The sequence below is a fragment of the Somniosus microcephalus genome, chromosome 23, assembly GCF_052327205.1.
Source record: "Somniosus microcephalus isolate GS21.2 chromosome 23, FLI_Smic_1.0, whole genome shotgun sequence".
NCBI lineage: Eukaryota > Metazoa > Chordata > Chondrichthyes > Squaliformes > Somniosidae > Somniosus > Somniosus microcephalus.
Window position 1 is genome coordinate 6,407,718 of NC_141009.1, and position 22,612 is coordinate 6,430,329.

The 22,612-nt window shown below is 42.8% G+C and overlaps 1 protein-coding gene across 14 annotated transcripts in view; it reads right to left on the reverse strand.

The window, feature by feature from the left end:
- Window positions 1-22,612, reverse strand: part of sptan1 (spectrin alpha, non-erythrocytic 1) — a 118,224-nt gene that overhangs the window by 35,880 nt on the left and 59,732 nt on the right. For 8 of the 14 annotated variants that reach the window (XM_085965284.1, XM_085965293.1, XM_085965285.1 and 5 more), the window contains 11 exons: window positions 22,324-22,347; window positions 22,126-22,164; window positions 21,538-21,573; window positions 19,232-19,279; window positions 17,680-17,771; window positions 17,314-17,458; window positions 15,474-15,655; window positions 13,592-13,691; window positions 10,621-10,818; window positions 8,929-9,075; window positions 4,103-4,206 (listed from right to left, as the gene is read on the reverse strand). In XM_085965284.1, coding sequence (XP_085821410.1) covers window positions 4,103-4,206; window positions 8,929-9,075; window positions 10,621-10,818; window positions 13,592-13,691; window positions 15,474-15,655; window positions 17,314-17,458; window positions 17,680-17,771; window positions 19,232-19,279; window positions 21,538-21,573; window positions 22,126-22,164; window positions 22,324-22,347 — 1,115 coding nt within the window. The remainder of the gene's footprint in view (window positions 1-4,102; window positions 4,207-8,928; window positions 9,076-10,620; window positions 10,819-13,591; window positions 13,692-15,473; window positions 15,656-17,313; window positions 17,459-17,679; window positions 17,772-19,231; window positions 19,280-21,537; window positions 21,574-22,125; window positions 22,165-22,323; window positions 22,348-22,612) is intronic. The other 6 variants (XM_085965289.1, XM_085965283.1, XM_085965291.1 and 3 more) reach the window with 2 other exon arrangements.

Consider the following 22,612-nt stretch of genomic DNA (forward strand, 5'->3'; position numbering starts at 1 on the left):
AGCTTTTGAAGGAGGGGAAAGAAGATAGCATGGAGGAGAGATTTTAGGGACAGCTTTCCAGAGTGTGGGGCTAAGACAGTTGAAGGTGGGGGAAGGGGGCAGGAAGGGGTGTTGATGCAAAGCAGGCCAGAGTCAGGAGGGCACATGCAGGAACATAGGATTGAAGGGTTGGGGGAAGAGCAAGGCCATGGAGGGACGTGTAGTTGGGGTTAAGGATTTAAGTCAATGAGTTGGTGTTAGGGAACCAATTAAAGTTGGTGAGGACAAGGTATTAGGATTTAGTGCAGTTTTGGATGAGTTGCAATTTATGAACAGCAGTAGTCAGGAGGCTAGCAAGAGCATTGGAGGAGAGAGTCTGGAGGTAACAAAGGCCTTAATAGAAATTTCCGACAGGTGATGCTGTGGAGGTGTAAAGAGGTGTTCTTACATAGATACATAGAGATAGGAACAGGAGTAGGCCATTCGGCCCTTCGAGCCTGCTCCGCCATTCAATGAGATCATGGCTGATCTTCGTCTGAGATCATAGCTGATCTTACCAGTTCAGTACCCCGTCCCCGCCTTTTCTCCGTAACCCTTAATCCCCTTAGCCTTCAGAAATATATCCAATTCTCTCTTGAAAATATTTATTGAATTAGCCTTCACAGCCCTCTGTGGCAGGGAATTCCACAGGCTCACCACTCTTTGAGTGAAGAAATTCTTCCTCATCTCTGTTTTAAATGATTTGCCCGCTATTTTTAGACTGTGGCCCCTGGTTCTGTGCTCCCCGGCCATTGGAAACATTCTCTCTGAATTCAGCCTGTCCAGGCCTGCCATAATTTTATATGTTTCGATGAGATCCCCTCTCAATCTTCTAAACTCCAGTGAGTACAAGCCCAAACTATTTAATCTCTCTTCGTAGGTCATTCCCGCCATTCCAGGTATCAGCCTGGTGAATCGCCGTTGCACTCTTTCCATGGCAAGAACATCCTTCCGCAGATGGGGCGACCAAAACTGTACACAATACTCCAGATGCGGTCTCACCAGCACCTTGTACAGCTGTAGTAAGGTATCCCTATTCCTATACTCGAACCCCCTTGATATGAAGGCCAACATACCATTTGCCTTCTTAATCGCCTGTTGCACCTGCATGCTCTCCTTCAGTGACTGGTGCACAAGAACACCCAGGTCCCTCTGCACTTCCCCATCTCCCAATCTATTGCCATTTAGATAATAATCTACCCTCCTGTTTTTACCCCCAAAGTGGATAACCTCGCATTTATCCACATTATAGTGCATCTGCCACGTATCCGCCCATTCCCCCAACCTGTCCAAATCACACTGTAGCCTCCTGACATCCTCATCAGAGCCCACCCCTCCTCCTAGTTTAGTGTCGTCAGCGAATTTGGAAATATTGCATCCAATTCCCTGATCCAGATCATTTATATATATTGTGAACAGCTGGGGTCCCAGGACAGATCCTTGCGGCACCCCGCTGGTCACTGCCTGCCACTCCGAAAACGAGCCGTTTATTCCAACTCTCTGTTTTCTATCCGCCAGCCAGTTCTCTATCCACGTTAATACTTTGCCCCCAATCCCACGAGCCTTAATTTTGCATGATAATCTTTTGTGTGGAACCTTATCGAAGGCTTTCTGGAAGTCAAGGTACACCACATCCACTGGCTCTCCCCCATCTATTCTACCAGTTACCTCCTCAAAAAATTCCAGCAGATTAGTCAAACACGATTTACCCTTTGTAAATCCATGTTGACTCTGTCCGATCCTTTCCCCATTTGTCAAGTGCTCCGCTATTTTATCCTTAATAATGGACTCTAGCATTTTGCCCACAACCGATGTAAGGCTTACTGGTCTATAATTCCCTGCTTTCTCTCTACCCCCCTTTTTAAATATTGGGGTAACATTAGCTACCCTCCAATCCACGGGTACTGTTCCCGAGTCAATGGAGTTCCGGAAGATGATCCTTAGAGCATCTGCTATCTCCAGGGCAACCTCCTTAAGTACCCTAGGATGTAGTTTATCAGGCCCTGGGGATTTGTCGGCCTTCAGTCCCCTCAACTTACCCAACACCATATCCCTAGAGATACTAATTTCTGTCAGCTCCTCCCTCTCATTAGTCCCTATGTTTGCCGATATTCCTGGGAGGTTATTTGTGTCCTCCTTTGTGAATACAGAACCAAAGTATGAGTTTAATTGGTCTGCCATTTCCTTATTCTCCATTATATATTCTCCCGAATCAGACTGCAAGGGACCGACTTGGGATTTTACCAGTCTTTTCCTCCTGATATACCGATAAAAGCTTTTGCAGTCTGTCTTTATGTTTGCTGCAAGTTTACTTTCGTATTCTATTTTCCCCTTCCTGATTAATCCCTTTGTCCTCTTTTGCTGTATCCTGTACTGCCCCCAATCTTCCGGTCTGGTGCTTTTTTTTGCCAGTTGATATGCCCTTTTTTTTGATTTTATGCTGTCCCTAATTTCCCTCGTTATCCACGGTTGAGTCACCTTTTTAGGTTTATTTTTATGCCAAACCGGTATAAACATGTTCTGGAATTCTTCCATTCTATCTTTGAATGCTTGCCATTGTCTATCCACTGTCAATCCCCCCAGAAACACCACCCAATCAATCTTACCCAATTCCCGTCTCATACCCTCGTAATTCCCTTTATTTAAGTTCTGGACCTTAGTCTCTGATTCAATTTCCTCACTCTCCATCTCGACTGAGAGCTCGATCATATTATGATCGCTCTGACCCAAGGGGCCTCGTACAAGAAGATTGCTGATAAGTCCCTTCTCATTGCACAATACCCAGTCTAAAATGGCCTGATCTCGAGTCGGCTCCTCGACATATTGGTCCAGATAACCGTCCCGAAAACATTCCAGGAATTCCTCCTCCTCAGAATTTTTACTAATTTGGGTAGTCCAATCAATATGTAAATTAAAGTCACCCATGATGACAGCTGTGCTCTTATCGCACGCTTCTCTAATTTCCCTTTTTATGCCTTCCCTCACCTCCATATTACTATTTGGAGGCCTATATATCACACCCACTAACGTTTTCCTCCCCTTGCTATTTCTCATTTCTCATTTCTACCCATACAGATTCCGTTTCATCCGAGTTAATATCCTTCCTTTCCATTGCATTAATCCCCTCCTTTACCAGCAATGCTACCCTGGTGGTACCCAGGATGTGCAGTTTGAAGCAGGACTCAGTGTCAAACAGAATGCTGAGGTTGTGCACCACTGGGCGAGCCACCTAGTAGAGGTATGGAACTGGGGGCTAAGGTGTGAAGGTTATGGCAGTGGCCCAACAGGACGGTTTCAGTCATGCTGGTGTTAATTTGAAGGAACTTCTTTATCTGGGACTTGACATTAGCTGAACAGTTGGACAGCACAGTAAGTGGTTGAGGAGTCAAGAGCAGTGGCAGGGTGGTAAAACTGGGCATCATCATAATACACAAGGAAACTATAAATAATGTCAGAGAGGGGCAGCATGGAAGAGAGTCAAGGATGGGGATTTAGAGCACACTTGGTGACCACGGAGGGATGGGAGGAGAAACCATTACAAGAGATGTTCTGATTTTGTTGGGACATGGAGTGGAACCAAGCTAGTGCAGTGTCAGAGGTGGACCACACAAGACTGACAGTGCTGGAGAGTGAAGTGGCTGTCCGTGTCGAACACCATACATGTTTCCGCCACCAGACTCTCACTCCCCTCCCTTCAAGGGGAGACACCGCTTGGCTCTGCTGCGATTAGGAACCTACTTTTGTTCCCAGTATGTGGCTCCTGCACTCTGAGCCTACCTATGATTTAGCAATACAGCTTCCCTGCTGTTCAATCGTAAGCACTCTCCCTCTCCTGGATCTAGTCGGGTCACAAGCCCATTTGTGATCGTACAGTGAAAAGTGCCAAGTAAATTGAAGAATACAGATTCAAATTGCTGAACCCACTTCAGCAAGAGCCCAATTTCCTTGGTTAGAGACCAGATCGCTGCTGATGTGAATTCAGTTCCTTCATCCTGAAACCAATTTTAAAGAATGCCTCGATTACCTTGATCAAAACAGTCCATCTGCTTAAATCAATCACTTGGTGCCACTGATAGACACTCACCTGTCCAAGACCTCATTGCGACGATTTGAAATATCGGCCTTTGCATAGTGCTCAGAGCCAATCAGTTGATCAGCAAAGGCTTGCAGTGCTGCAATCTTCTCCTCCTGTCAAAAGAAAAGTAGAGAAAAAAAATAAACCAAATTCCTGACAGAACCTTTCACACCCAGAAAATCTCTTGATTAACAACTGCTTTGTATAATTGATTGGGATATGTAGGGTTATCACAGAATGGCAACTTGACACTTTCTTTTAATTTTATAGTGGAGTCACTCACAGAATTAGATTTATACATAGAGTATGGGTTGTAATTTGTATTTTCTGGTAATTAACCAGAATTCTTTTCCTTCTAGGCCAAGTGGATCCGGATCCAAACTAAACCCACGAGCCCTGGCAATCTGGCCTGGCATCTTGGTTCTATTTCTACTTACATTTCTTATTCCTTAGTTTGTTGTATTTGACTATTGTGGGCCTGGAGATTTGGAAAAGGCTGGTCTCAGTGCAGTTGCTTTATTGATGGATAAATCCTGCACCACTATACCTAGATCTGCGGGTATCTGCAGCTTGAAATATATCCAAATTAACAGGAAAATTGGCTTAAACTTTATTCGCAGTCCGCAAGATCTGTGTTATACTGTACATCTAAATATCCCGAAAGACAAGAAGGTTGAACGGTCCTGTGTTGTAATATCTAACTCTAGCCACTGGGTGGCAGTGTGGTGATGCAGTAGTGTGTTTCTGCACACCATCAAAATGGCTGAAATTGCTCACTGCAGAAATAATCTTTCAATCTGGGGGTTCACTGAAGTGATACCCGGTTAGAAGAACCAGAAACTTCATCAACACAGGCCCCCCCCCCCCCCCCCCCCAAAAATCCCCCTAATTTTCTAATGCACACAAAAATTTCCAATTATTCAGTCTTCAGCAATCATGCCGCTGCACACTGGAGTTCTCTTCCAAACCGCTCTGCCTTGCTTCATCTCTCTTCACTTTCCTCTTTAATCGTTCTTTTTTTCCCCCCAAACACTTCTGGTCACCTCTCCCCAACTCCTGCTCGGTGTCTCTTCCCCTCCTTGTGGAGCGTCTTTGGACATGCGCTCTGTTAAAAGGTGTTATACAAGTGCAAGTTGGCTACTGATACATCGTTCAGATCTGATGAAAGGCCAACAACCTGAAACGTCAACTCTTTCTCTCTCTCCACAGATGCTGCCTGACCTGAGTGTTACCAGCATTTTTCGGTTTTTATTTCAGATTGCCAGCATCCGCAGTATTTCGCTTTTGTCTCCTGGGATATTGTGTACCAAGCAGAATAAATGCAGGGCAGTGGGATTAGTTTTGGAGTGCTCTAGCTAACAGCCAGCAGAGACACAATAGGCCGAGTGCCTTACTTATTGTCAGGCACTAACACAATACAAAAACACACGCAGAACCAAGAAAGAGCAGTATATTAAGAATACACTCAGCTCCATTGAGGAATCCATTGATTCCAATTGTTTCTGGGACAACTGGAATACATTACACAAAAAACAACACGACGAATTGGCCATTCAAAACGGAGACACATGGGAAAACCATTTTGAAAAATTATACCAGAAAAACACACTAAGCCCAGAGCAATACCAAATATGCAAAAAACTGGAAAAGCTCGAATTGGCCATAAAAGATAACCAAAACCCGCTAGATCCCATAATAACTGAAAAAGAGCTATTTGAAAAACTCAAGGACCTGCGACCAGGAAAAGCTTGCGGTGCAGACGGCATCCTAAGCGAGATGATTAAACACATGGACGATAAAATGAAATTGGCTATCCTAAAACTCTTCAACTTGGTTCTGAGTGTCGGTTACTTCCCTGATATCTGGAACAAAGGACTCATAACGCCCATATACAAAAGTGGAGACAAAGTTGACCCAAATAACTATCGAGGCATCTGTGTAAACAGTAACCTGGGGAAGGTATTCTGTAGTATCATAAACAAAAGACTTATAAACTTCCTTGAAGAGCACAATGTCTTGAGTAAAAGCCAAATTGGATTCCTACCAAACTATAGATCAGATCATATCTTCACCCTACAGACCCTAATTGACAAACATGTTCATCAAAACAAAAGCAAAATTTTTGCCTGCTTTATAGATTTCCAGAAGGCTTTCGATTCCATCTGGCATGACGGTCTATTCTTGAAACTTATTGAAAGTGGTGTAGGGGGAAAAACATATGATGTAATTAAATCAATGTATACAAACAATAAATGTGCAGTTAAAATTGGAGACAAACAAACAAAATACTTCCCACAGGGGCGTGGTGTGACGCAGGGCTCGCCCATCTCACCGACACTCTAATATTTACATAAATGAATTGGCAAAACTACTTGAACAATCTACAGCACCCGGCCTCACCCTATATGAATCCAAGGTTAAATTCCTCCTCTATGCAGATGACCTGGTTCTGCTGTCACCAACTAAGGAGGGTCTACAGCAGAACCTGGATCTGCTAGAGTCGTTCTGTCAGACCTGGGCCCCGACAATAAACCCCCAAAAAACCAAAGTCCTTGTGTTCCAGCAAAGATCCAGACATCAGGGACCCAGAATAAATTTCACACTAGGAACAGCTAAAATTGAACAAACCACTAACTACACATACTTGGGCTTAAAAATCAGTTCTACGGGAAACTTTCATCCGGCTGTGAATGAACTGAAAGAGAAAGCAAGAAGGGCTTTCTATGCCATTAAAAAATCAATCCAAATAGAAATCCCAATTAGCATTTGGCTCAAAATTTTTAAATCAGTAATTGAACCAATTGCACTCTATGGCAGTGAGGTGTGGGGACCGCTAACACAACAAGAATTTGCAAAATGGGACAAACACCCAATTGAGATCCTACATGCAGAATTCTGTAAAAGTATCCTCCGGACTCAAAGGAAAACCATAAACAATGCATGCAGGGCAGAACTAGGCCAATATCCATTAATAATTACTATCCAAAAAAGAGCCACCAAATTTTGGAAACACCTAAAAATGAGCAACCCCCACTGCTATCATTACGAAGCCCTGAAATGCCAAGAGAGGATCATAAAGAAGAATACCCTCAGTCAACTAGTCCTGGGACTCAGTGAAGTAACTACTAACACTACTAACAATAACCAGCCCCAGGACAGTGACATCGTAACACAGAGAATTCGACCCAACACAATTGTCACTAAGCAAAAGGAAAAATCTCTGTCATATTGGGCAGAAACAACAAAAACCCAAAACAAACTCAATTGCTACTTGGCCCTAAACAGACAATACAACATGGCTGAATACCTGACCATGGTAAAGGATAGCAAACTGAGAAAAACCTTGACAATGTACAGACTTAGTGAACAATGCCTGGCCATCGAAAAAGGCAGACACAGGCAGACCCGGCTGCCAAGAGAGGACAGGATATGCTCTCACTGCAATCAGGGAGTGGTGGAGACAGAGATGCACTTCCTCACAGCTTGTGGAAAATATCAGGGCATAAGGGAGAATTTCTACCCAAAATTCACAAAAACATGCCCTGAATTCAGAAATTTGAATGACGACCAAAAACTCCCATACCTACTAGGGGAACAGAGAAATTGTGTAACCTTAGCAGCACACTATGTTACAGCTTGCCATAAACAGAGGGACAACCATTAAATCTAAGAAGAGTATATACAAATTATACGAATGTATATTTATATACACTCAGGGATATATCTGTTTATACACTGTATGGATAGATCTGCATTTATGTGTTCAACCATAAATGTTTTGCGATGCTTTGGCAACATAAGATGTACCTTGTCATGCCAATAAAGCGATTTGAATTGAATTGAATTTCTATTGTCAAGCTCTACATTTCTAAGTGCAGGATTTGTAACAATCTAAAGCTTCCAAGGGCCTAAAGTTGCTGCTAAATTCCTCACAAGTCTGGCTGCGTCGCAGACCTTCAGCTTTTGACTGGAGACTTCACTCTCCAAAAAAATGTTCCATGGTTGAGGTTTCTGTGAATGTAGACTGTGGTATTACAGGAAACTCTCGATTTACTAGTACCTAAATAACCGGAAATCTCTGTTAACCGGCAAAATTCAGGAGTAGGTTCAGGTAAGTTTTACTTTATATTAGTGGCCGTTCCTGGATCTGTGGCCGTGTAACCGGGGCTCCTGCACCTGTTGCTGTGCAACAGGGACGCCTGGATCTGTTGCTGTGTACAGGGCTCTCGTACCTTTTACTATACCTCTCTGTAATCCGGACTTTTTGATAAACCGGCACCACACCGGTCCCGGATAAGAAAATTTCCTGTAGATTGATATCTTGGGAGGTTTGCTACTTCCAGGTCAGGAAGAAATCTCATTGGAATCTTATCTGCGATTAGAAATCTCCCTCAGGACACTAAATAAACTAGGAACATCCATAACAGTGCAAATCGCACACGGACTCAGAAGATTATGGTTAACACGTGAACAGCTGTTTCTTATTTGTTACCATGCATCAACAACTCAACCCATTCCAAAAAGTTAATATTCCTGGCTTATGTGACCTGCGGTAGAGCTGAAGGAGTTGGAAGTATTACATCTATAAATATCGAACATATTAGGCCAAGTGTTTGCAGATTAATTAGGTAAATTACTATTATATAACAGATCTCTTTCAAATCAAATCAACTTTTATTGTCATCGTTAGTGCACAAGTGCAGTACAACGAAATGTAGGCTTGCGGCTCCCGAGAGAGTGTACAATTTGGATTAGGACACTTAAACATTTCAACATACATTTGTACATATATATTAGCATAAATATGACCATACAGATCTCTTTCATCACCTTACCTGGACTGTAATGGCTTTATCAAAATCTTCATGTTTCTTGATGAGGGCCTCCACACTGTCCAGGGAATCGCCCTTGTCATCGCTGGCCAGGAATGCTTCGCGCGCCGCCATCCAGTTCTCAGCTTGTTCGCAGTCACGGTTAAACAGCTACGAAAGAAACAAAATATCTCACGTTAGAATTGGAAGGAAGTGCAACTTTCTCCACAGGTATAAATGCACCCATTCCTACACTCCCAGCAGGGAGTCGCACTGGAAGGGAGCATGGGTTACAGATAGGGCTACAATGTTGTGGTACCAATTCTCTGACCCATGCTCCCTTCTCAGCAGGGAGTGCGAAATTGGTGAATTTACCCCAAAATACTGGAACGTCACAAGAACTAGTCATGAGATATAAACCTACGATTGTTTTTGTCAAGTCCTTACTAGAACAGTGAGCTTTGATCATCTTAATTCTCAGTGGAATGGGTAAAACTGGCTGTTGCGAGGATGCAGGTCAGAAGTTGTTTCCAAGAACACCACGTATCTACTTTCTGTAATGACTTTCTAGCAGGTTTTACAAACACATCACTCGCCTTGGAACATTTACAAAACCTACCTGCACAATCTGGTGACAGGATTAAAGGTAGCAGTGGAAAGATCACAAAGTTTAGGTGTAACATTAGGGTTAGAAAAACCATGTTGTTACACCAAGTGGAATAGGAAAGGTTAGTCCCAAGCACTTTTGCACAACTGCAGGACAAGGAGACACTCATAAAAAGCTAAGTTCAGGACTACATCAGGAAATACAGGAGGGTCGGTAACCTGAGGACACAGATTTAAAATAATTGACAAAAAAAAACAGGGAGAAAGATGGGAGACAATTTTTTTATGCAGCGAGTTATGGTGATCTGGAATGCACTGCCTGAAAGGGCGGTGGAAGCAGATTCAATAGTCACTTTCAAAAGGGAATTGGATACATGCTTGAAAAAGGAGAAATTTGCAGGGCTATGGGGAAAGAGCAGGGGGGAGTGGGACTAATTGGAGAGCTCTTTCAAAGAGCTGGCACAGACACGATGGGCCGAATGGCCTCCTTCTGGGTGTCTCATTCGATGATAACATTTTCTCATGCAAAGAGTGACCAATACCCAGAACGATCTTCCGAGTAGGGGTGTGGAGGCAAAAATTCTGAAGTCATTCAAGAAAGGAGATGGTGAACAGCAGGTTTCCATGCAAGGATAAACCAGATGGGCCGAACAGCCTCCCACATTTGAATTTTCCTCGGTTAAATTTCCAAGCCCTAGTTTAGATTCCACTTTCCATTCACTATTGCTTCATCAGGACTGCCCCACTGCATTGCTCCTTATAACACATCAGCTAAAAGCAAAACAAGCCAATAACACCTTAAAGGAGGACAGCAATGGCACGCTTAGGTTGCCGATACCATCTGATTAACCTGCTGCAACTCAATAATATCGGAGTATTGTGGTACAATCTAGTCCAAGTGCAGTTGAGTAGTAGTTCACATGTTTGATTCTTGCAGATTCAGAACCAGGCACAAAACGTTCACCTCTCCAGCCTGGGCTAACATGACTAGTAGGAGTTTCAACAGGGATCCCAGCCCCAGTAGCAAACTCCCTACCCTAGATTTAGTGTGCGATAAAGTCAACTGTAAATTTAACTACTTGTATAGAACATGGTGTGGTCTCTTATTACCTGCAACTCCAGACATTGGTCCAACATCATTCTGCGCTGGATCCAGGCTTTCTCCAGATCTGCACGTTCACGCTCCAGGATATCCAGTTTCTCCCTTATCTCTGGGCAAGCGTAGTGCCCGCGAGAAAGCAGCTGATGCCCAAACACTTCAAATGCCTGGAAAGTGCCAGCCCTGGCATCAATCTCAGTACGATGCTCCTGTGGGGAGGGGTGGGGGGAAACAAAATAAAGTTAAGGGAAAAGGATAAACATTACTTTAAAGAATACCCATGTAAAATTATTGTTTTAAAAGTAGAGATTTTCTGATTCAGCATTCCTGCTGCATACCAGGAGTGTACATCATGAAATCGCACACCACTAGTGAGTGATTTTCCGTCCATTAAAATGAACGAACAGGAGGTGCATGTGCTCCCAGCATCAGACAGGACGGAGCAATAAAACATGTCCTCTTAAATACCAAGAAGGAACAAAGAACTAGAAACATTAGCAATGCCTGCAGACATCTTTCTTCTGTGGGAGGAGATTGCAGAAGTCAAAAACGCAACATAAGAATATAAGAAATAGGAGCAGGAGTAGGCCAATCGGCCCCTCGAGCCTGCTCCGCCATTCAATAAGATCATGGCTGATCTGATCTTAACCGCCAATCTACTATCACAGAACCATCTCCTGAATCTAACAGAATTAGACACACGAAATAGGAGCAGGATCAGGCTACACGGCCCCTGGGCCCGTTCCGCTACCCACAGGGCCATGTCCGATCCGAACCTAGACTCATGTCCAAATTCCTGCCCGCTCCCCGTAACCCTTAATTCCCTTTACTTCTAGGAAACTGTCTATTTCTGTTTTAAATTTATGTAATGATGTAGCTTCTACAGCTTTTTGGGGCAGCATATTCCATGGACCTACCACCCTCTGAGTGAAGTAGTTCCTCCTCATCTCAGTTTTGAAAGAGCAGCCCCTTATTCTAAGACTATGCCCCCTAGTTCTAGTTTCACCCATCATCGGGAACATCCTCCCCGCATCCACCTGATCCAACCCCTTCACAATCTTATATGTTTCAATAGATCGCCTCTCATTCTTCTGAACTCCAATGAGTAGAGTCCCAATCTACTCAACCTCTCCTCATATGTCCATCCCCTCATCCCCGGGATTAACCGAGTGAACCTTCTTTGTACTGACTCGAGAGCAAGTATGTCCTTTCTTAAGTATGGACACCAAAACTGTATGCAGTATTCCAGGTGCGGTCTCACCAATACCTTGTACAACTGAAGCAATACCTCCCTATTTTTATATTCTATCCCCCTAGCAATGAACGCCAACATTCCATTGGCCTTCTTAAATCACTTGCTGCACCTGCATACTAACCTTTTGAGTTTCGTGCACCAGGACCCCCAGATCCCTTTGTACTTCAGTACTTTCCAGTTTCTTGCCATTAAGATAATAACTTGCTCTACGATTTTTCCTGCCAAAGTGCATAACCTCACACTTTCCAGTATTGTATTCCATCTGCCAAATCTCTGCCCACTTACTTAGCCTGTCTATGTCCCCTTGCAGGTTTTTTATGTCCTCCTCACTCACTACTTTCCCTCCCATCTTAGTATCATCTGCAAACTTTGATATGTTACACTCGGTCCCCTCCTCCAAATCGTTAATATAGATTGTAAAGAGTTGGGGACCCAGCACTGACCCCTGCGGAACACCACTAGTTACTGATTGCCAGTCTGAGAATGAACCATTTATCCCAACTTCCTGCCTTCTGTTAGATAGCCAATCCTCTATCCATGCCAGAATATTACCCCCAATCCCGTGATTTTTTATCTTAAGCAATAATCTTCTGTGTGGCACCTTGTCAAATGCCTTTTGGAAGTCTAAATACACTACGTCCACTGGTTCCCCTTTATCCACCCTATATGTTACTTCCTCAAAGAACTCCAGCAAATTTGTCAAACATGACTTCCCCTTCATAAAACCATGCTGACTTTGTCCTATTAAATTATGATTATCCAAATGTCCTGTTACTGTCTCCTTAATAATGGACCCCAAAATTTTACCTACCACAGATGTTAGGCTAACCGGTCTATAGTTTCCAGCCTTCTGTCTACTGCCCTTTTTAAATAAGGCAACGCTCAATGGTCAGTAAAAATAACAGTTATAAATTGTTGATACTCGTAGAGACAGAAAATGGTCACTTTTAACAGTTATTAAAAACCATTGATATTGCAAATTGCTCGAGTATTTTTCATTTCTCAGGCAAATAGCTGGCTTGCTCTGTTTGGCCGATACTGTCCAAGACAAATTTCTACCCCAATGTTTCCTATAATGATAACAGGAGTAGTTGGAACCATCTTTTAGAATTTAGGCAAGAGGGCCCCAGGATATTTGCAGAAGGTCTTCCCCACAGGAGATGTCTGAAAACCACTGCGCTAATAAAAGGAAGCAAATCTGTTGTTAAAATCCTAAAGCTTAAAATCTAACAAAACATTGGACTTACAGGCCACAAGTCAATACTTATGGATGCAAAAGGTAAATTTCCCCACATCCATCATTAAAAATTGAACCAAGAATTGGAGGCAAGTCTCTCACGACGTTGGTGGCTATAAAGTTGGCATGATAGGCCAGGAGTGTTTCCAGACACATTGGCAAAACAGAAACGGCTCATCTAGTTTCTAGCATGTCTATTTTAGACAAGAACACAGAACAGCGAGTATATTACTGATGTAAACGATATGCGTGGAAGGCTGTGAAGATCACTATTTTTAAATTGGAACCAGTGTCTGAAGCAGGGTAGCCATTTCCAAAGCTTGGTTAAAACCCGACAGACAATTTGTTACATCACCAGTTGTAGCATTTATGGCAGTGCTGACAGATGTTGATCTCAAAATAAATCCCCCACAAGGAATACTCAATAAAAAACATTCCCAATAATCTTAAACCACAACTTGGAAAAGGCACTATTTCAATTTTTCATTACCTGGTGTCTCTCTAACAGGGCCTCTGCCCCAGTCACATCCTTGGCCAGTTCCTCTGAAGACACCAATCCTCGGATTCCATTTATCCAAGACATAAGGTCCCTGTGAAAATAATAAAAGGGTAGATCATCTGTGACTATTTTCCATCAGTCCTTTCCTCATGGGGAATATTAAAGCTTGCAATTCAGATATTTACAAGCAGCAGGAAACTGAACAGCGATCTGCTCTGGTAATCTATGCAGTGTTAAGCTAGGTAAACACCAGCAGCAACTTTATGGGGTTCCTAAGACACAGCTCTGACGATCTGTACCCCCACTCTGTGGACTTGAGTAAGGTGGGCTGTGTCCCTCCACAGAGAGAGAGAGAGAAAGGAGAGAGAAAGAAAGAGAGACTTGCATTTATATTGCACCTTTCACGACCACTGGATGTCGCAAAGCGCTTTACAGCCAATGAAGTAGTTTTGGAGTGTAGTCACTGTTGTAGAGCGGGAGGGAGTTTGCATTCTATACTGGGCAAAGAGAAACCCTAGTGGCAAATTTTTCAGTTGTGTCTAGACACAAACACGATGTCGTCTGTCAGACACCCAACTGAACGATAAAAACGTAAACCCATGTTACATTCATAGGATTTGCTTTGCATGGTATAGAATTCAAGGTAATGAGCTAGTGAGCAAGCTTTACTGAGAACATGGGCTGTGGATATCTGCAAAGACCGATTCGGAGCAGTGGTAGCAGTGTTAGTGTAAATTGCCATGCTTGCCTGTTGGGTCAGTGGCTGGAGGGTTCCAGTTGTGCCACTAGAGCTGTGGGGAAACACTAGTTTTAATCTTTCAATAAAAACAGAAAATACTAGAAGTACAGAACATTTCCATCTGCATTTAAGAGAGTAAAGACAGGTTGACTTGGTCGGTGCCGATTCCTTTTATACCCAAAATGTTAACCCACGTATTCTCTTTTCATTCTTTCTTTAAGATCAGATTTCCAGCATTTGCATTTGTTTCTTTATTATTTCCCCATCTCTTCCAGCTCAGGGTGCTTCAAAAATGTAAAGTTTCTAAAAAAATATAGAAGGTCAAAGCACAATGAACCAGGGGTAGATTTCCACCTTCAGGTGATGCCGATAAAGAGTTTTACTCACCAGAAGTGTGGGATCGGGAACATGGATAGATGCCCCTCCACGAATAGACAAGAAATCAAAAAGGGCTCACACCCAAATTCCTAATATACACGATCGGCACGTAAAGCTCTGCACTAGGAGTGCTGAAGACAAAAATTTACCCCATGATACATGCACTCCAGTTAAAATTATTTGCCACAAAAGTCTATGGGGTAAATTTCAACACGAGGCAGACACGCATATTGTTACAGGATGTTAAATCTACGCAGGAAAAAAAGTTTAGCCTACCTTGTTCAACGCAAGAAGCAGGCGGGTTACTGTGTGTGAAATCTAACTTAAATGTTCAAAAAGGGAGAAAGAAAGTCTGGGGGTGTGGGGTGTGGCCGGGGGGGGGGGGGGGAAAGAGGGTAGTAATTTAATCTTTTCTCCCGCTCCATCTCTACATGTAAAATAAAACAATGCTGACATTGTGGCTCCATAGAGACTCACTCACCATTCTGGGTTTCCATCCCTCCTCTAACGTCAGGTAGAGAGAGGAACAACCACATTCCAGAGTAGCACTAATGTTTTTGATGAGAGTTGGAATTTTGGATGGGCTTGGCAGCCAATCTGGAATTGCCAGACCCTGGAAAAGGGAAGTCTGAAGCATGCTGCAATTTGGCTACTGCATTTGGGGCTCCTGCAGCAGTTCACTCAGGCGTCTGTCCACTAGTGACATAAAGCCTTTAACTTGCACATTACAGAGAAAGGCAACAGTGCCCAATTTACCTGAAGTCACTCAGGAAACGTTGTAGGTCGTGAGAGTCATTCAATTTTCCTTTACGCTGGTTGGCGCGCTCCATCAGGTCGTTCCAGGCCTGATCCAATTCCGTGCATTTTTCTTGGACATCCTCAACCGATTCGGGATGAGACTGAATCAGCCGGTTTGCAGTTTCACCCAGAGAATTCACCTACATTCAACAATTAAAACTCAATCAGGCTACAGTTCCCACAGTAATGAATACATTAGCAGGAGGTTTAGGGCTGACAGGCAATACATTGGGCTATATTTTATGCTCCTGTATGATTTAGCCTGCATTAAAAATGTGCACAGATAAATTTAGTACTAGCATCGTTAAGATTTCACAGGGGAACAGTGGGGATAATGTACCCAATTATCTTCGGTCACTGCCACAAACTCCATTCCCTTGTCACAGACTCCATCTCACTCCCTGGCAACAGTCTGACGCTGAACCACGAGATGAGATTCTGACCACATATCCGCGCCATCACAAAGACCGCCTATTTCCACCTCCATAACATCGCCAGATTCTGCCCCCGCCTCAGCTCATCTGCTGCTGAAACCCTCCTCCACGTCTTTGTTACCTCTAGACTTGATTATTCCAAAGCACGCCTGGCCAGCCTGCCAAGTTCTACCTTCCGTAAACTTGAGGTCATCCAAAACTTTGCTGCCTGTGTTCTAACTCGCACCAAGTCCCGCTCACCCATCTCCTCTGTACTCACTGACCTACTACATTGGTTCCCGGTTAAGCAATGCCTCGATTTAAAAACTGTCATCCTGGTTTTCAAATCACTCCATGGCCTCGCCTCTCCCTATCTCTAATCTCCCCCGGGATCTCTACACTCCGCCAATTCTGGCCTCTTGAGCATCCCTGATTTTAATCGCTACCAAGGCCCTAAGCTCTGGAATTCCCTCCCTAAACCTCTTTGCCTCTCTTTCCTCCTTTAAGATGCTCCTTAAAACCTACCACTTTGACCAAGCTTTTGGTCGTCTGCCCAATATCTTGTGTGGCTCGGTGTCAAATTTTGTTTGATAGCACTCCTGTGAAGCACCCTGGGACGTTTTACTACGTTAAAGGCGCTATATAAATGCAAGTGGTTGCTGTTATTACTATACTGCACTTCCTCGAGTACCCTCTTGTTGATCCCACAGTTTGCATAATCTCTCAATGCATCAGTCATTTATTTTCTTTCCCTAGGTGACCACAAGGGGGCAATAGGTTTCCCATCCGAGGTGTTTTCCATCCGAGTTCTGTCCACCTGGGACAGGTTTTATCCTGTACCCTCAGCAGTGTCATGAGAATTCCATTTCCGTATTTGCCGATTTACTATCTTGGTTGTTATATAAATGTAAAAATAAACATTTTCTGCAGCGACAGCGCTGTTTCCTTTGGGTACCTGACAGTCTCTCTGAAGTCTGGATGGGTGGTCCCCAGGAATATATGAGGGGTCATCAACACAGAAATGTTTGCAAGTCATTGCCCTAGAAATCAAAACTGCACCAATGGGTAGTATTTGGATTCCACAAAATATCCTTTCCTCTATTCATAACCAAGATTCTGGTGTAGAGATTATTTGATCTTTAAGTGAGGTAATAATTTCATTCATGTGATTTTGAAAGCTTTTAATCTCGCAATAGCCAGGCATCTTCAAAATGTAAACGCAGTTATCAATGGCTCATTTAAATGCATCCTGGAGGTTCAGGCAATCATTAAATGTGTTTTGCCAAATAAGAAGCTTGCTATTTTGGGAACGGCAGTACTAAACCATTTCCTGCAAGAATTACAGACTGTTTTGACATGTTATACAGACAAGAAACATAGCTCACTTTATCTCCCAGAGCAGCAAGGTCCCGCTCAAATCCCTCGTGTTTGCGCTGCAGAGCCTGGACACTTGCTAGGTCATGTCCATAATTATCAGTGTTCAGAGCTTGATTTTTCTCTTCAATCCATTCCTTGGTTTCATCGGCATCTCTGCATGATACAAAATCAAATGGGTATGTAAACATTTTAAAAGCTACCATTATCAAAATCATTTTCCTGTATTTCCCAGCCAAGTCAATCCTACCAAATGAATGTTGTTTTCTAAACGTACATAGATTTGCAATTAAGGGAGTAAAGAAAGACAATGCAAAGGAACCGCCTGAGCCCCAGCAGATAGATCTTTATTCTTGCAATCTAGCACAGTTACTCACCTGTGGAATCTCTGCACCTCGTGTGCACTACCCAGGACCTGGCTGCGTTCCTCGGCCAGTTGTTGCAGTGACTTCCAGCGTTCGTTCAGTTCCTGACAAAAGTGGAAAAATTACAGTCAACCAATTCCACACATACACATCACTGCAAATTTAATCCTTTCACTAGCTTAACCTGACATGATTTTAACCCGACATGATTTTAACCCGACATGATTTTAACCAGATACTTCAGGCACCGTTTACACAGAGATGTTCAGTTTGGTGTGTTTATTAAAATTTCACGTCTACTAGATCTTCCACTTCACATTAACATCTCACCTTTAAGGGATGTCTATATATGCTTGTGATAATTAATGCACGTTTCAAAATGAAACAATACATCCATCATAACTTATTGCATACAGAGCATTGCGTAACATACCAGCAAAGTAGCTAACAAGACCCAGGACCATTAACCCTAGTTAAAATTTCTCAGTCCAATAACTAACGAGAGAGATCTGGCCCAATGCTCTCTCTTAGCAGGACTCCGCACGATTTGTCCAGCATATTACACCCATTCCATCAGGTATAGGTGGTAGCTCTCTTAGTCCTCCTCATCACGCCAACCACTGTTGTCCTCGTGTTCACTGTCCTCATCATTGTGATTCTCTATGTTGCTGACCTTACCTATGCAATCTTTCTCATTTAAATCTATTATTGCCCCCTTTGTTCTCAACCATGTTGTCCTCTTTGGTGCGGTTCTCCTCCCCTTTGACAGTGTCCTTCTTCATTATTCCCATTATATTTGTTGCCATCTTCCTCATCATTTTCTTCCTCTACACCATCATCATCCTCCCACTCTGTTTTGTTGCTATGTTCCTAGTCACATCATCTCCTTCCACATCCTCAACCATGTCATTAGTATCCACAACATCCTCATCTAAATCCTTAGCTTTGTCATCGTCCTCATACTTGCGTCATCCTTGTCCCAATTCTCCTCCTTCTCACCATTTTCGTCCTTATTAAAGTATTGTTTTGAAACTGCCCTGAGTTAGCAAGGCTGAACACTACAATGGTGCTATATTTTCAATGAAACGGTCAAGGTCACAAATTTTACTTCACTCTACTGCAAACAAAGACTTTTCTATATATCTAGAATTCTACTTTACTATAGCTTTTTCTGCATAACTTTACAAGATAAATATTTCAAATAAATAAATACATATGCACACAAAAAGCACATTCAATATTTAAAGGGTTAACTTATGACGCTAAGACATGATTTCACAATTATTAGTCAAAATAAGTTAGCTCAATTGCAATAACCATTGGCCCATACTCGGAAGCCTTTCTAGAACACCTAACAGGTTTATTATGCAACACAGAAGCATGAAGTGCGGGGAAGGGAGGACTGCACTGTACTGTAACTGGGCCACAGGTGAAAAATAACCATAATGACAGTAAAATGACACGGTACTGTAGCAAATGGAACACAGCCATGAAACACAGTGAGGAGCCCATCACTGCATGTGAGACACAGGTGGAAGAGGCAGTGACAGAAAGCAGCTCTTACCTTGATGGCATTAAAGCTAGCCACCGTTTGTACCGTCAGCCGTACAGTCTAAACCGCAACCATGAATCACAGCAGTGGAAAAACCAAACCAGTCACGATCCATCAGTTAGTGAAGAGAAATGTTAAAATTAGAAATATGTCGACTCAGAAATAACAGAACATAGCATGCAAGAGCTCACCATCAACAGCAAATCATACTGTTTTCAGAATCCCCTCTGGGTGGTCTGTGTGACCAAGATCGGAATGAGAAATGCAGGTCACACCCCACACCATTAACGTGTCTATATTTACAGTTAAGAAAGCCTTCATAGACCACAGAAAGAATGAATGGTGAATCGACAAGCACCAGGTTAAGGTACACAGATAAGTTTAATGATTAGATGGAAAGAATGAAGCCTGTGAGCTCATCCACAAATAAAAGCATTTCAATGTTTTGTGCACAAATGTCAAGTTACAATGAACAGTTTTCCACTGTATTCCTCAGTTTTGGCTTGGAGGTAAAATCACAATCAAGCAGGTTTAAATTTACAGTACTGCAAGTCCCAACTGTGCAGTGCTAACTCATCCCCTCCTCTCCATATGGCGTTCACTTATGCTGGGACATGATTCCACAAACACCAGCCCAAGTGGCCATTATTCATGTGCGATTGTCAGCAGGCTATCTGACCATTGAGGGCATTACAGCCAAAACTGATCCCACCCTCACCAGACATCCACACATGTGCACTTTCCAGTGAGGGGCCCTAGGTAGTGACCTGGAGCAGGAACACGGTCTATTTTTTTCCCCTTCCAGATCCAGAAAGAGGACAAATTGGAGCACCTCAACTTCTGAGTAAATTAGAAAAGACTAGGGCTTCCGAAATATAATCGAGCAACGTCACAAACTTCTTTTGACTGTATGCTTGTTAGTTTAAATACCGTAGAAATTGCAAAATAATTCTGGGGGGTGGCCGAGAAGGGTTAGGATAATTACATAGAATGTACAAAACAGAAACAGGCCATTCGGCCCAACTGGTCCATGCTCCACATAGCCTCCTCCCACCTCACCCCATCAGCATAACCTTTTATTCCTTTCTCCCTCATGTGTTTATTTAGCTTCCCCTTAAATGCATCTATATTATTTGCCACAACCACGCTACGTGGTAGCTTTTAAAATAAATGTTTTTCAAAATTGTAGAGCAGCTCACATATTACCATCCAAATTGAAAGAGACAGTGTTAAGGGACAAAAGGATATATTTGTTAAAATTGAATTATGTGCTTTTGTGAATAGGATCTTGTCACAGGAGAAGCATGGAAGAAAAATAAATGATTGATTAGCAAACAGTCATTGAAATTGCAGTTTTTTAAAAAGTACATTTAACAGCAGTTTGTAATCATAGCTGTAAGAATGATAAACTCCTGAAATACTGCTAAACATTTTAGGAGGACATGTTGTGCTGTACAAAATTTAGTTACAATTCCGGTTTACGAAAGGGATTTGTTCTCTTTGCAACTATTGCTGCATCAGCAAAGGTTGATTTGCAGATAGGCTGGTGTAAACAAATACCACAAAAGGCAGTAAATGGGTACGCCTCAGGTCTGATTGTATCGCCGCATAAAGACCGGGGGGGGGGGGGGAAATGAATCGCCGCAGGGTTTCTACGCCGGTGTCCGCGGCTCTTCTGCCGAAGTTACGGTGGACGAACAGGAGAATCCCTGCGGAAGTTCACCCCCACCGTTGCCTTGCAGTTCATCCAAAGCTAATAATAAAGCTAGATTACTGAGGAGACACAGGTGAACAGAAAACGTGGTCTAGCTGCAAACTGAAGCATCATCGCTTTTACTTAATCTGCCATTACATTAATGTAGACTAAAGGAATGGACTGATTGACACAGGCCTGCAGCAGGTGTGGGGAAGAGAATATTTCAAGCCCTGCAGACCACACTGATGGCAACCCTTAATTGTAAGCCATTAGCAAGACTACCAATTTACAGCTTTCAAGGGGGGGAAAAAAAAGGATGAAATTATGGAATTTGATCACAAGGCCGGTAAAAAAAAGTAACAAAAACAGCCATTTGTTTTATTCCGTCACTGTCAATCAGTGGCCCCGGCCACTATTAATTAAATCTATGCCTTTGTGTGACCTGGGGGGTGGGGGGGGGGGGGGGGATTTGTTTTTGGAAAAAAGATAAAATTAAAAATGAACGAATGCCATCTAATAGAATTATAATGGACGAGGGCCTGTGGAAAATGGTGGAGGCATAGTACAAGCCAGGTGGCTTTTAAGTAAAATAGCACAGGATCCTTGAAAAGGAAACTCGTACCTTCCACGGTGACGCGGTTTTAGAGTCGGATTCATCCTATGGAAAGAACATACATGCCATTTTAGTAAGAAAATACAGAGACTAAAAAAATGAGAAAGAAACTGGATGCGTACAAATGAATTCAGCCATTATACCAGCATAGCATGAGTCACAAAACTGAACTCCGTGCAAGTCCAACATGGATTTAGACAAGTTCTCTTTCAAATGATTAACATGTTCCTACCAAATTGCTCCATGTGCTATTTTAAACAAGTTAATGTCTGCGATAAAAAAAAGCACAGAAAGGAATTTTGTCCAAACATTTTAATGATTCATGAGAATCATGCCGATAGTAATTTCTACCCTCATAACTGCACCTTCCTTTGGAGAAAACCGTAAGCATGCCAAAATGCAAGGTGTAGAGATCAGCACAATCTAGTAGCAGGTTGTAAAGTACAGATCACGTCTAGTATTACTTTATCCACTAGCTTTGTTATTTACATCAGTCTGTAGATTACAAGAGCACTGGTGCCATTTAGTTCTAAGATAACCACTACATCTAATGCTGTTCATGTTTCACCTCAATTCATGCAATATCAGGACCCATACCTTGCCAGCTCCAGGGGCAGATCCTAAGGCATGTTGTTCCTGAAATAATAAAAAGGAACAAAAAATGTTTAGGAATAAAACGTAATTGCTACAAGAGAGACCCTAAACCTACTGCCGATGGGGAGAAACTGAAGGAGACCAACAGCTAGTCTAAAGCCCAACATTAAAAGAGAGTCTACCAGGTTTGAAGCGTCTCACCTGCATCACCCAGGGATTCCAGGACTGACACAACAGGCAGCACAAAGAAAAATGTGAATTCCACATGAAAGCAGATTAGTTGTACAAAAATGTAAAATAACCCATTTATTTCCCATTCTTACAATAAATTACAAGATTGATCCAGATGGTTGGAAGGCAGAACAAAGGTGAAGTGCTTCCAAAATGGATTTTAAAATTGGCTAAAGCAGAGGAAGCAAAGAGCGATTATACATGGAGCGGGAGGGAGGTAACTGGTGGGGAATCAGAGATCAGTGCTAGGGCTGTTGCT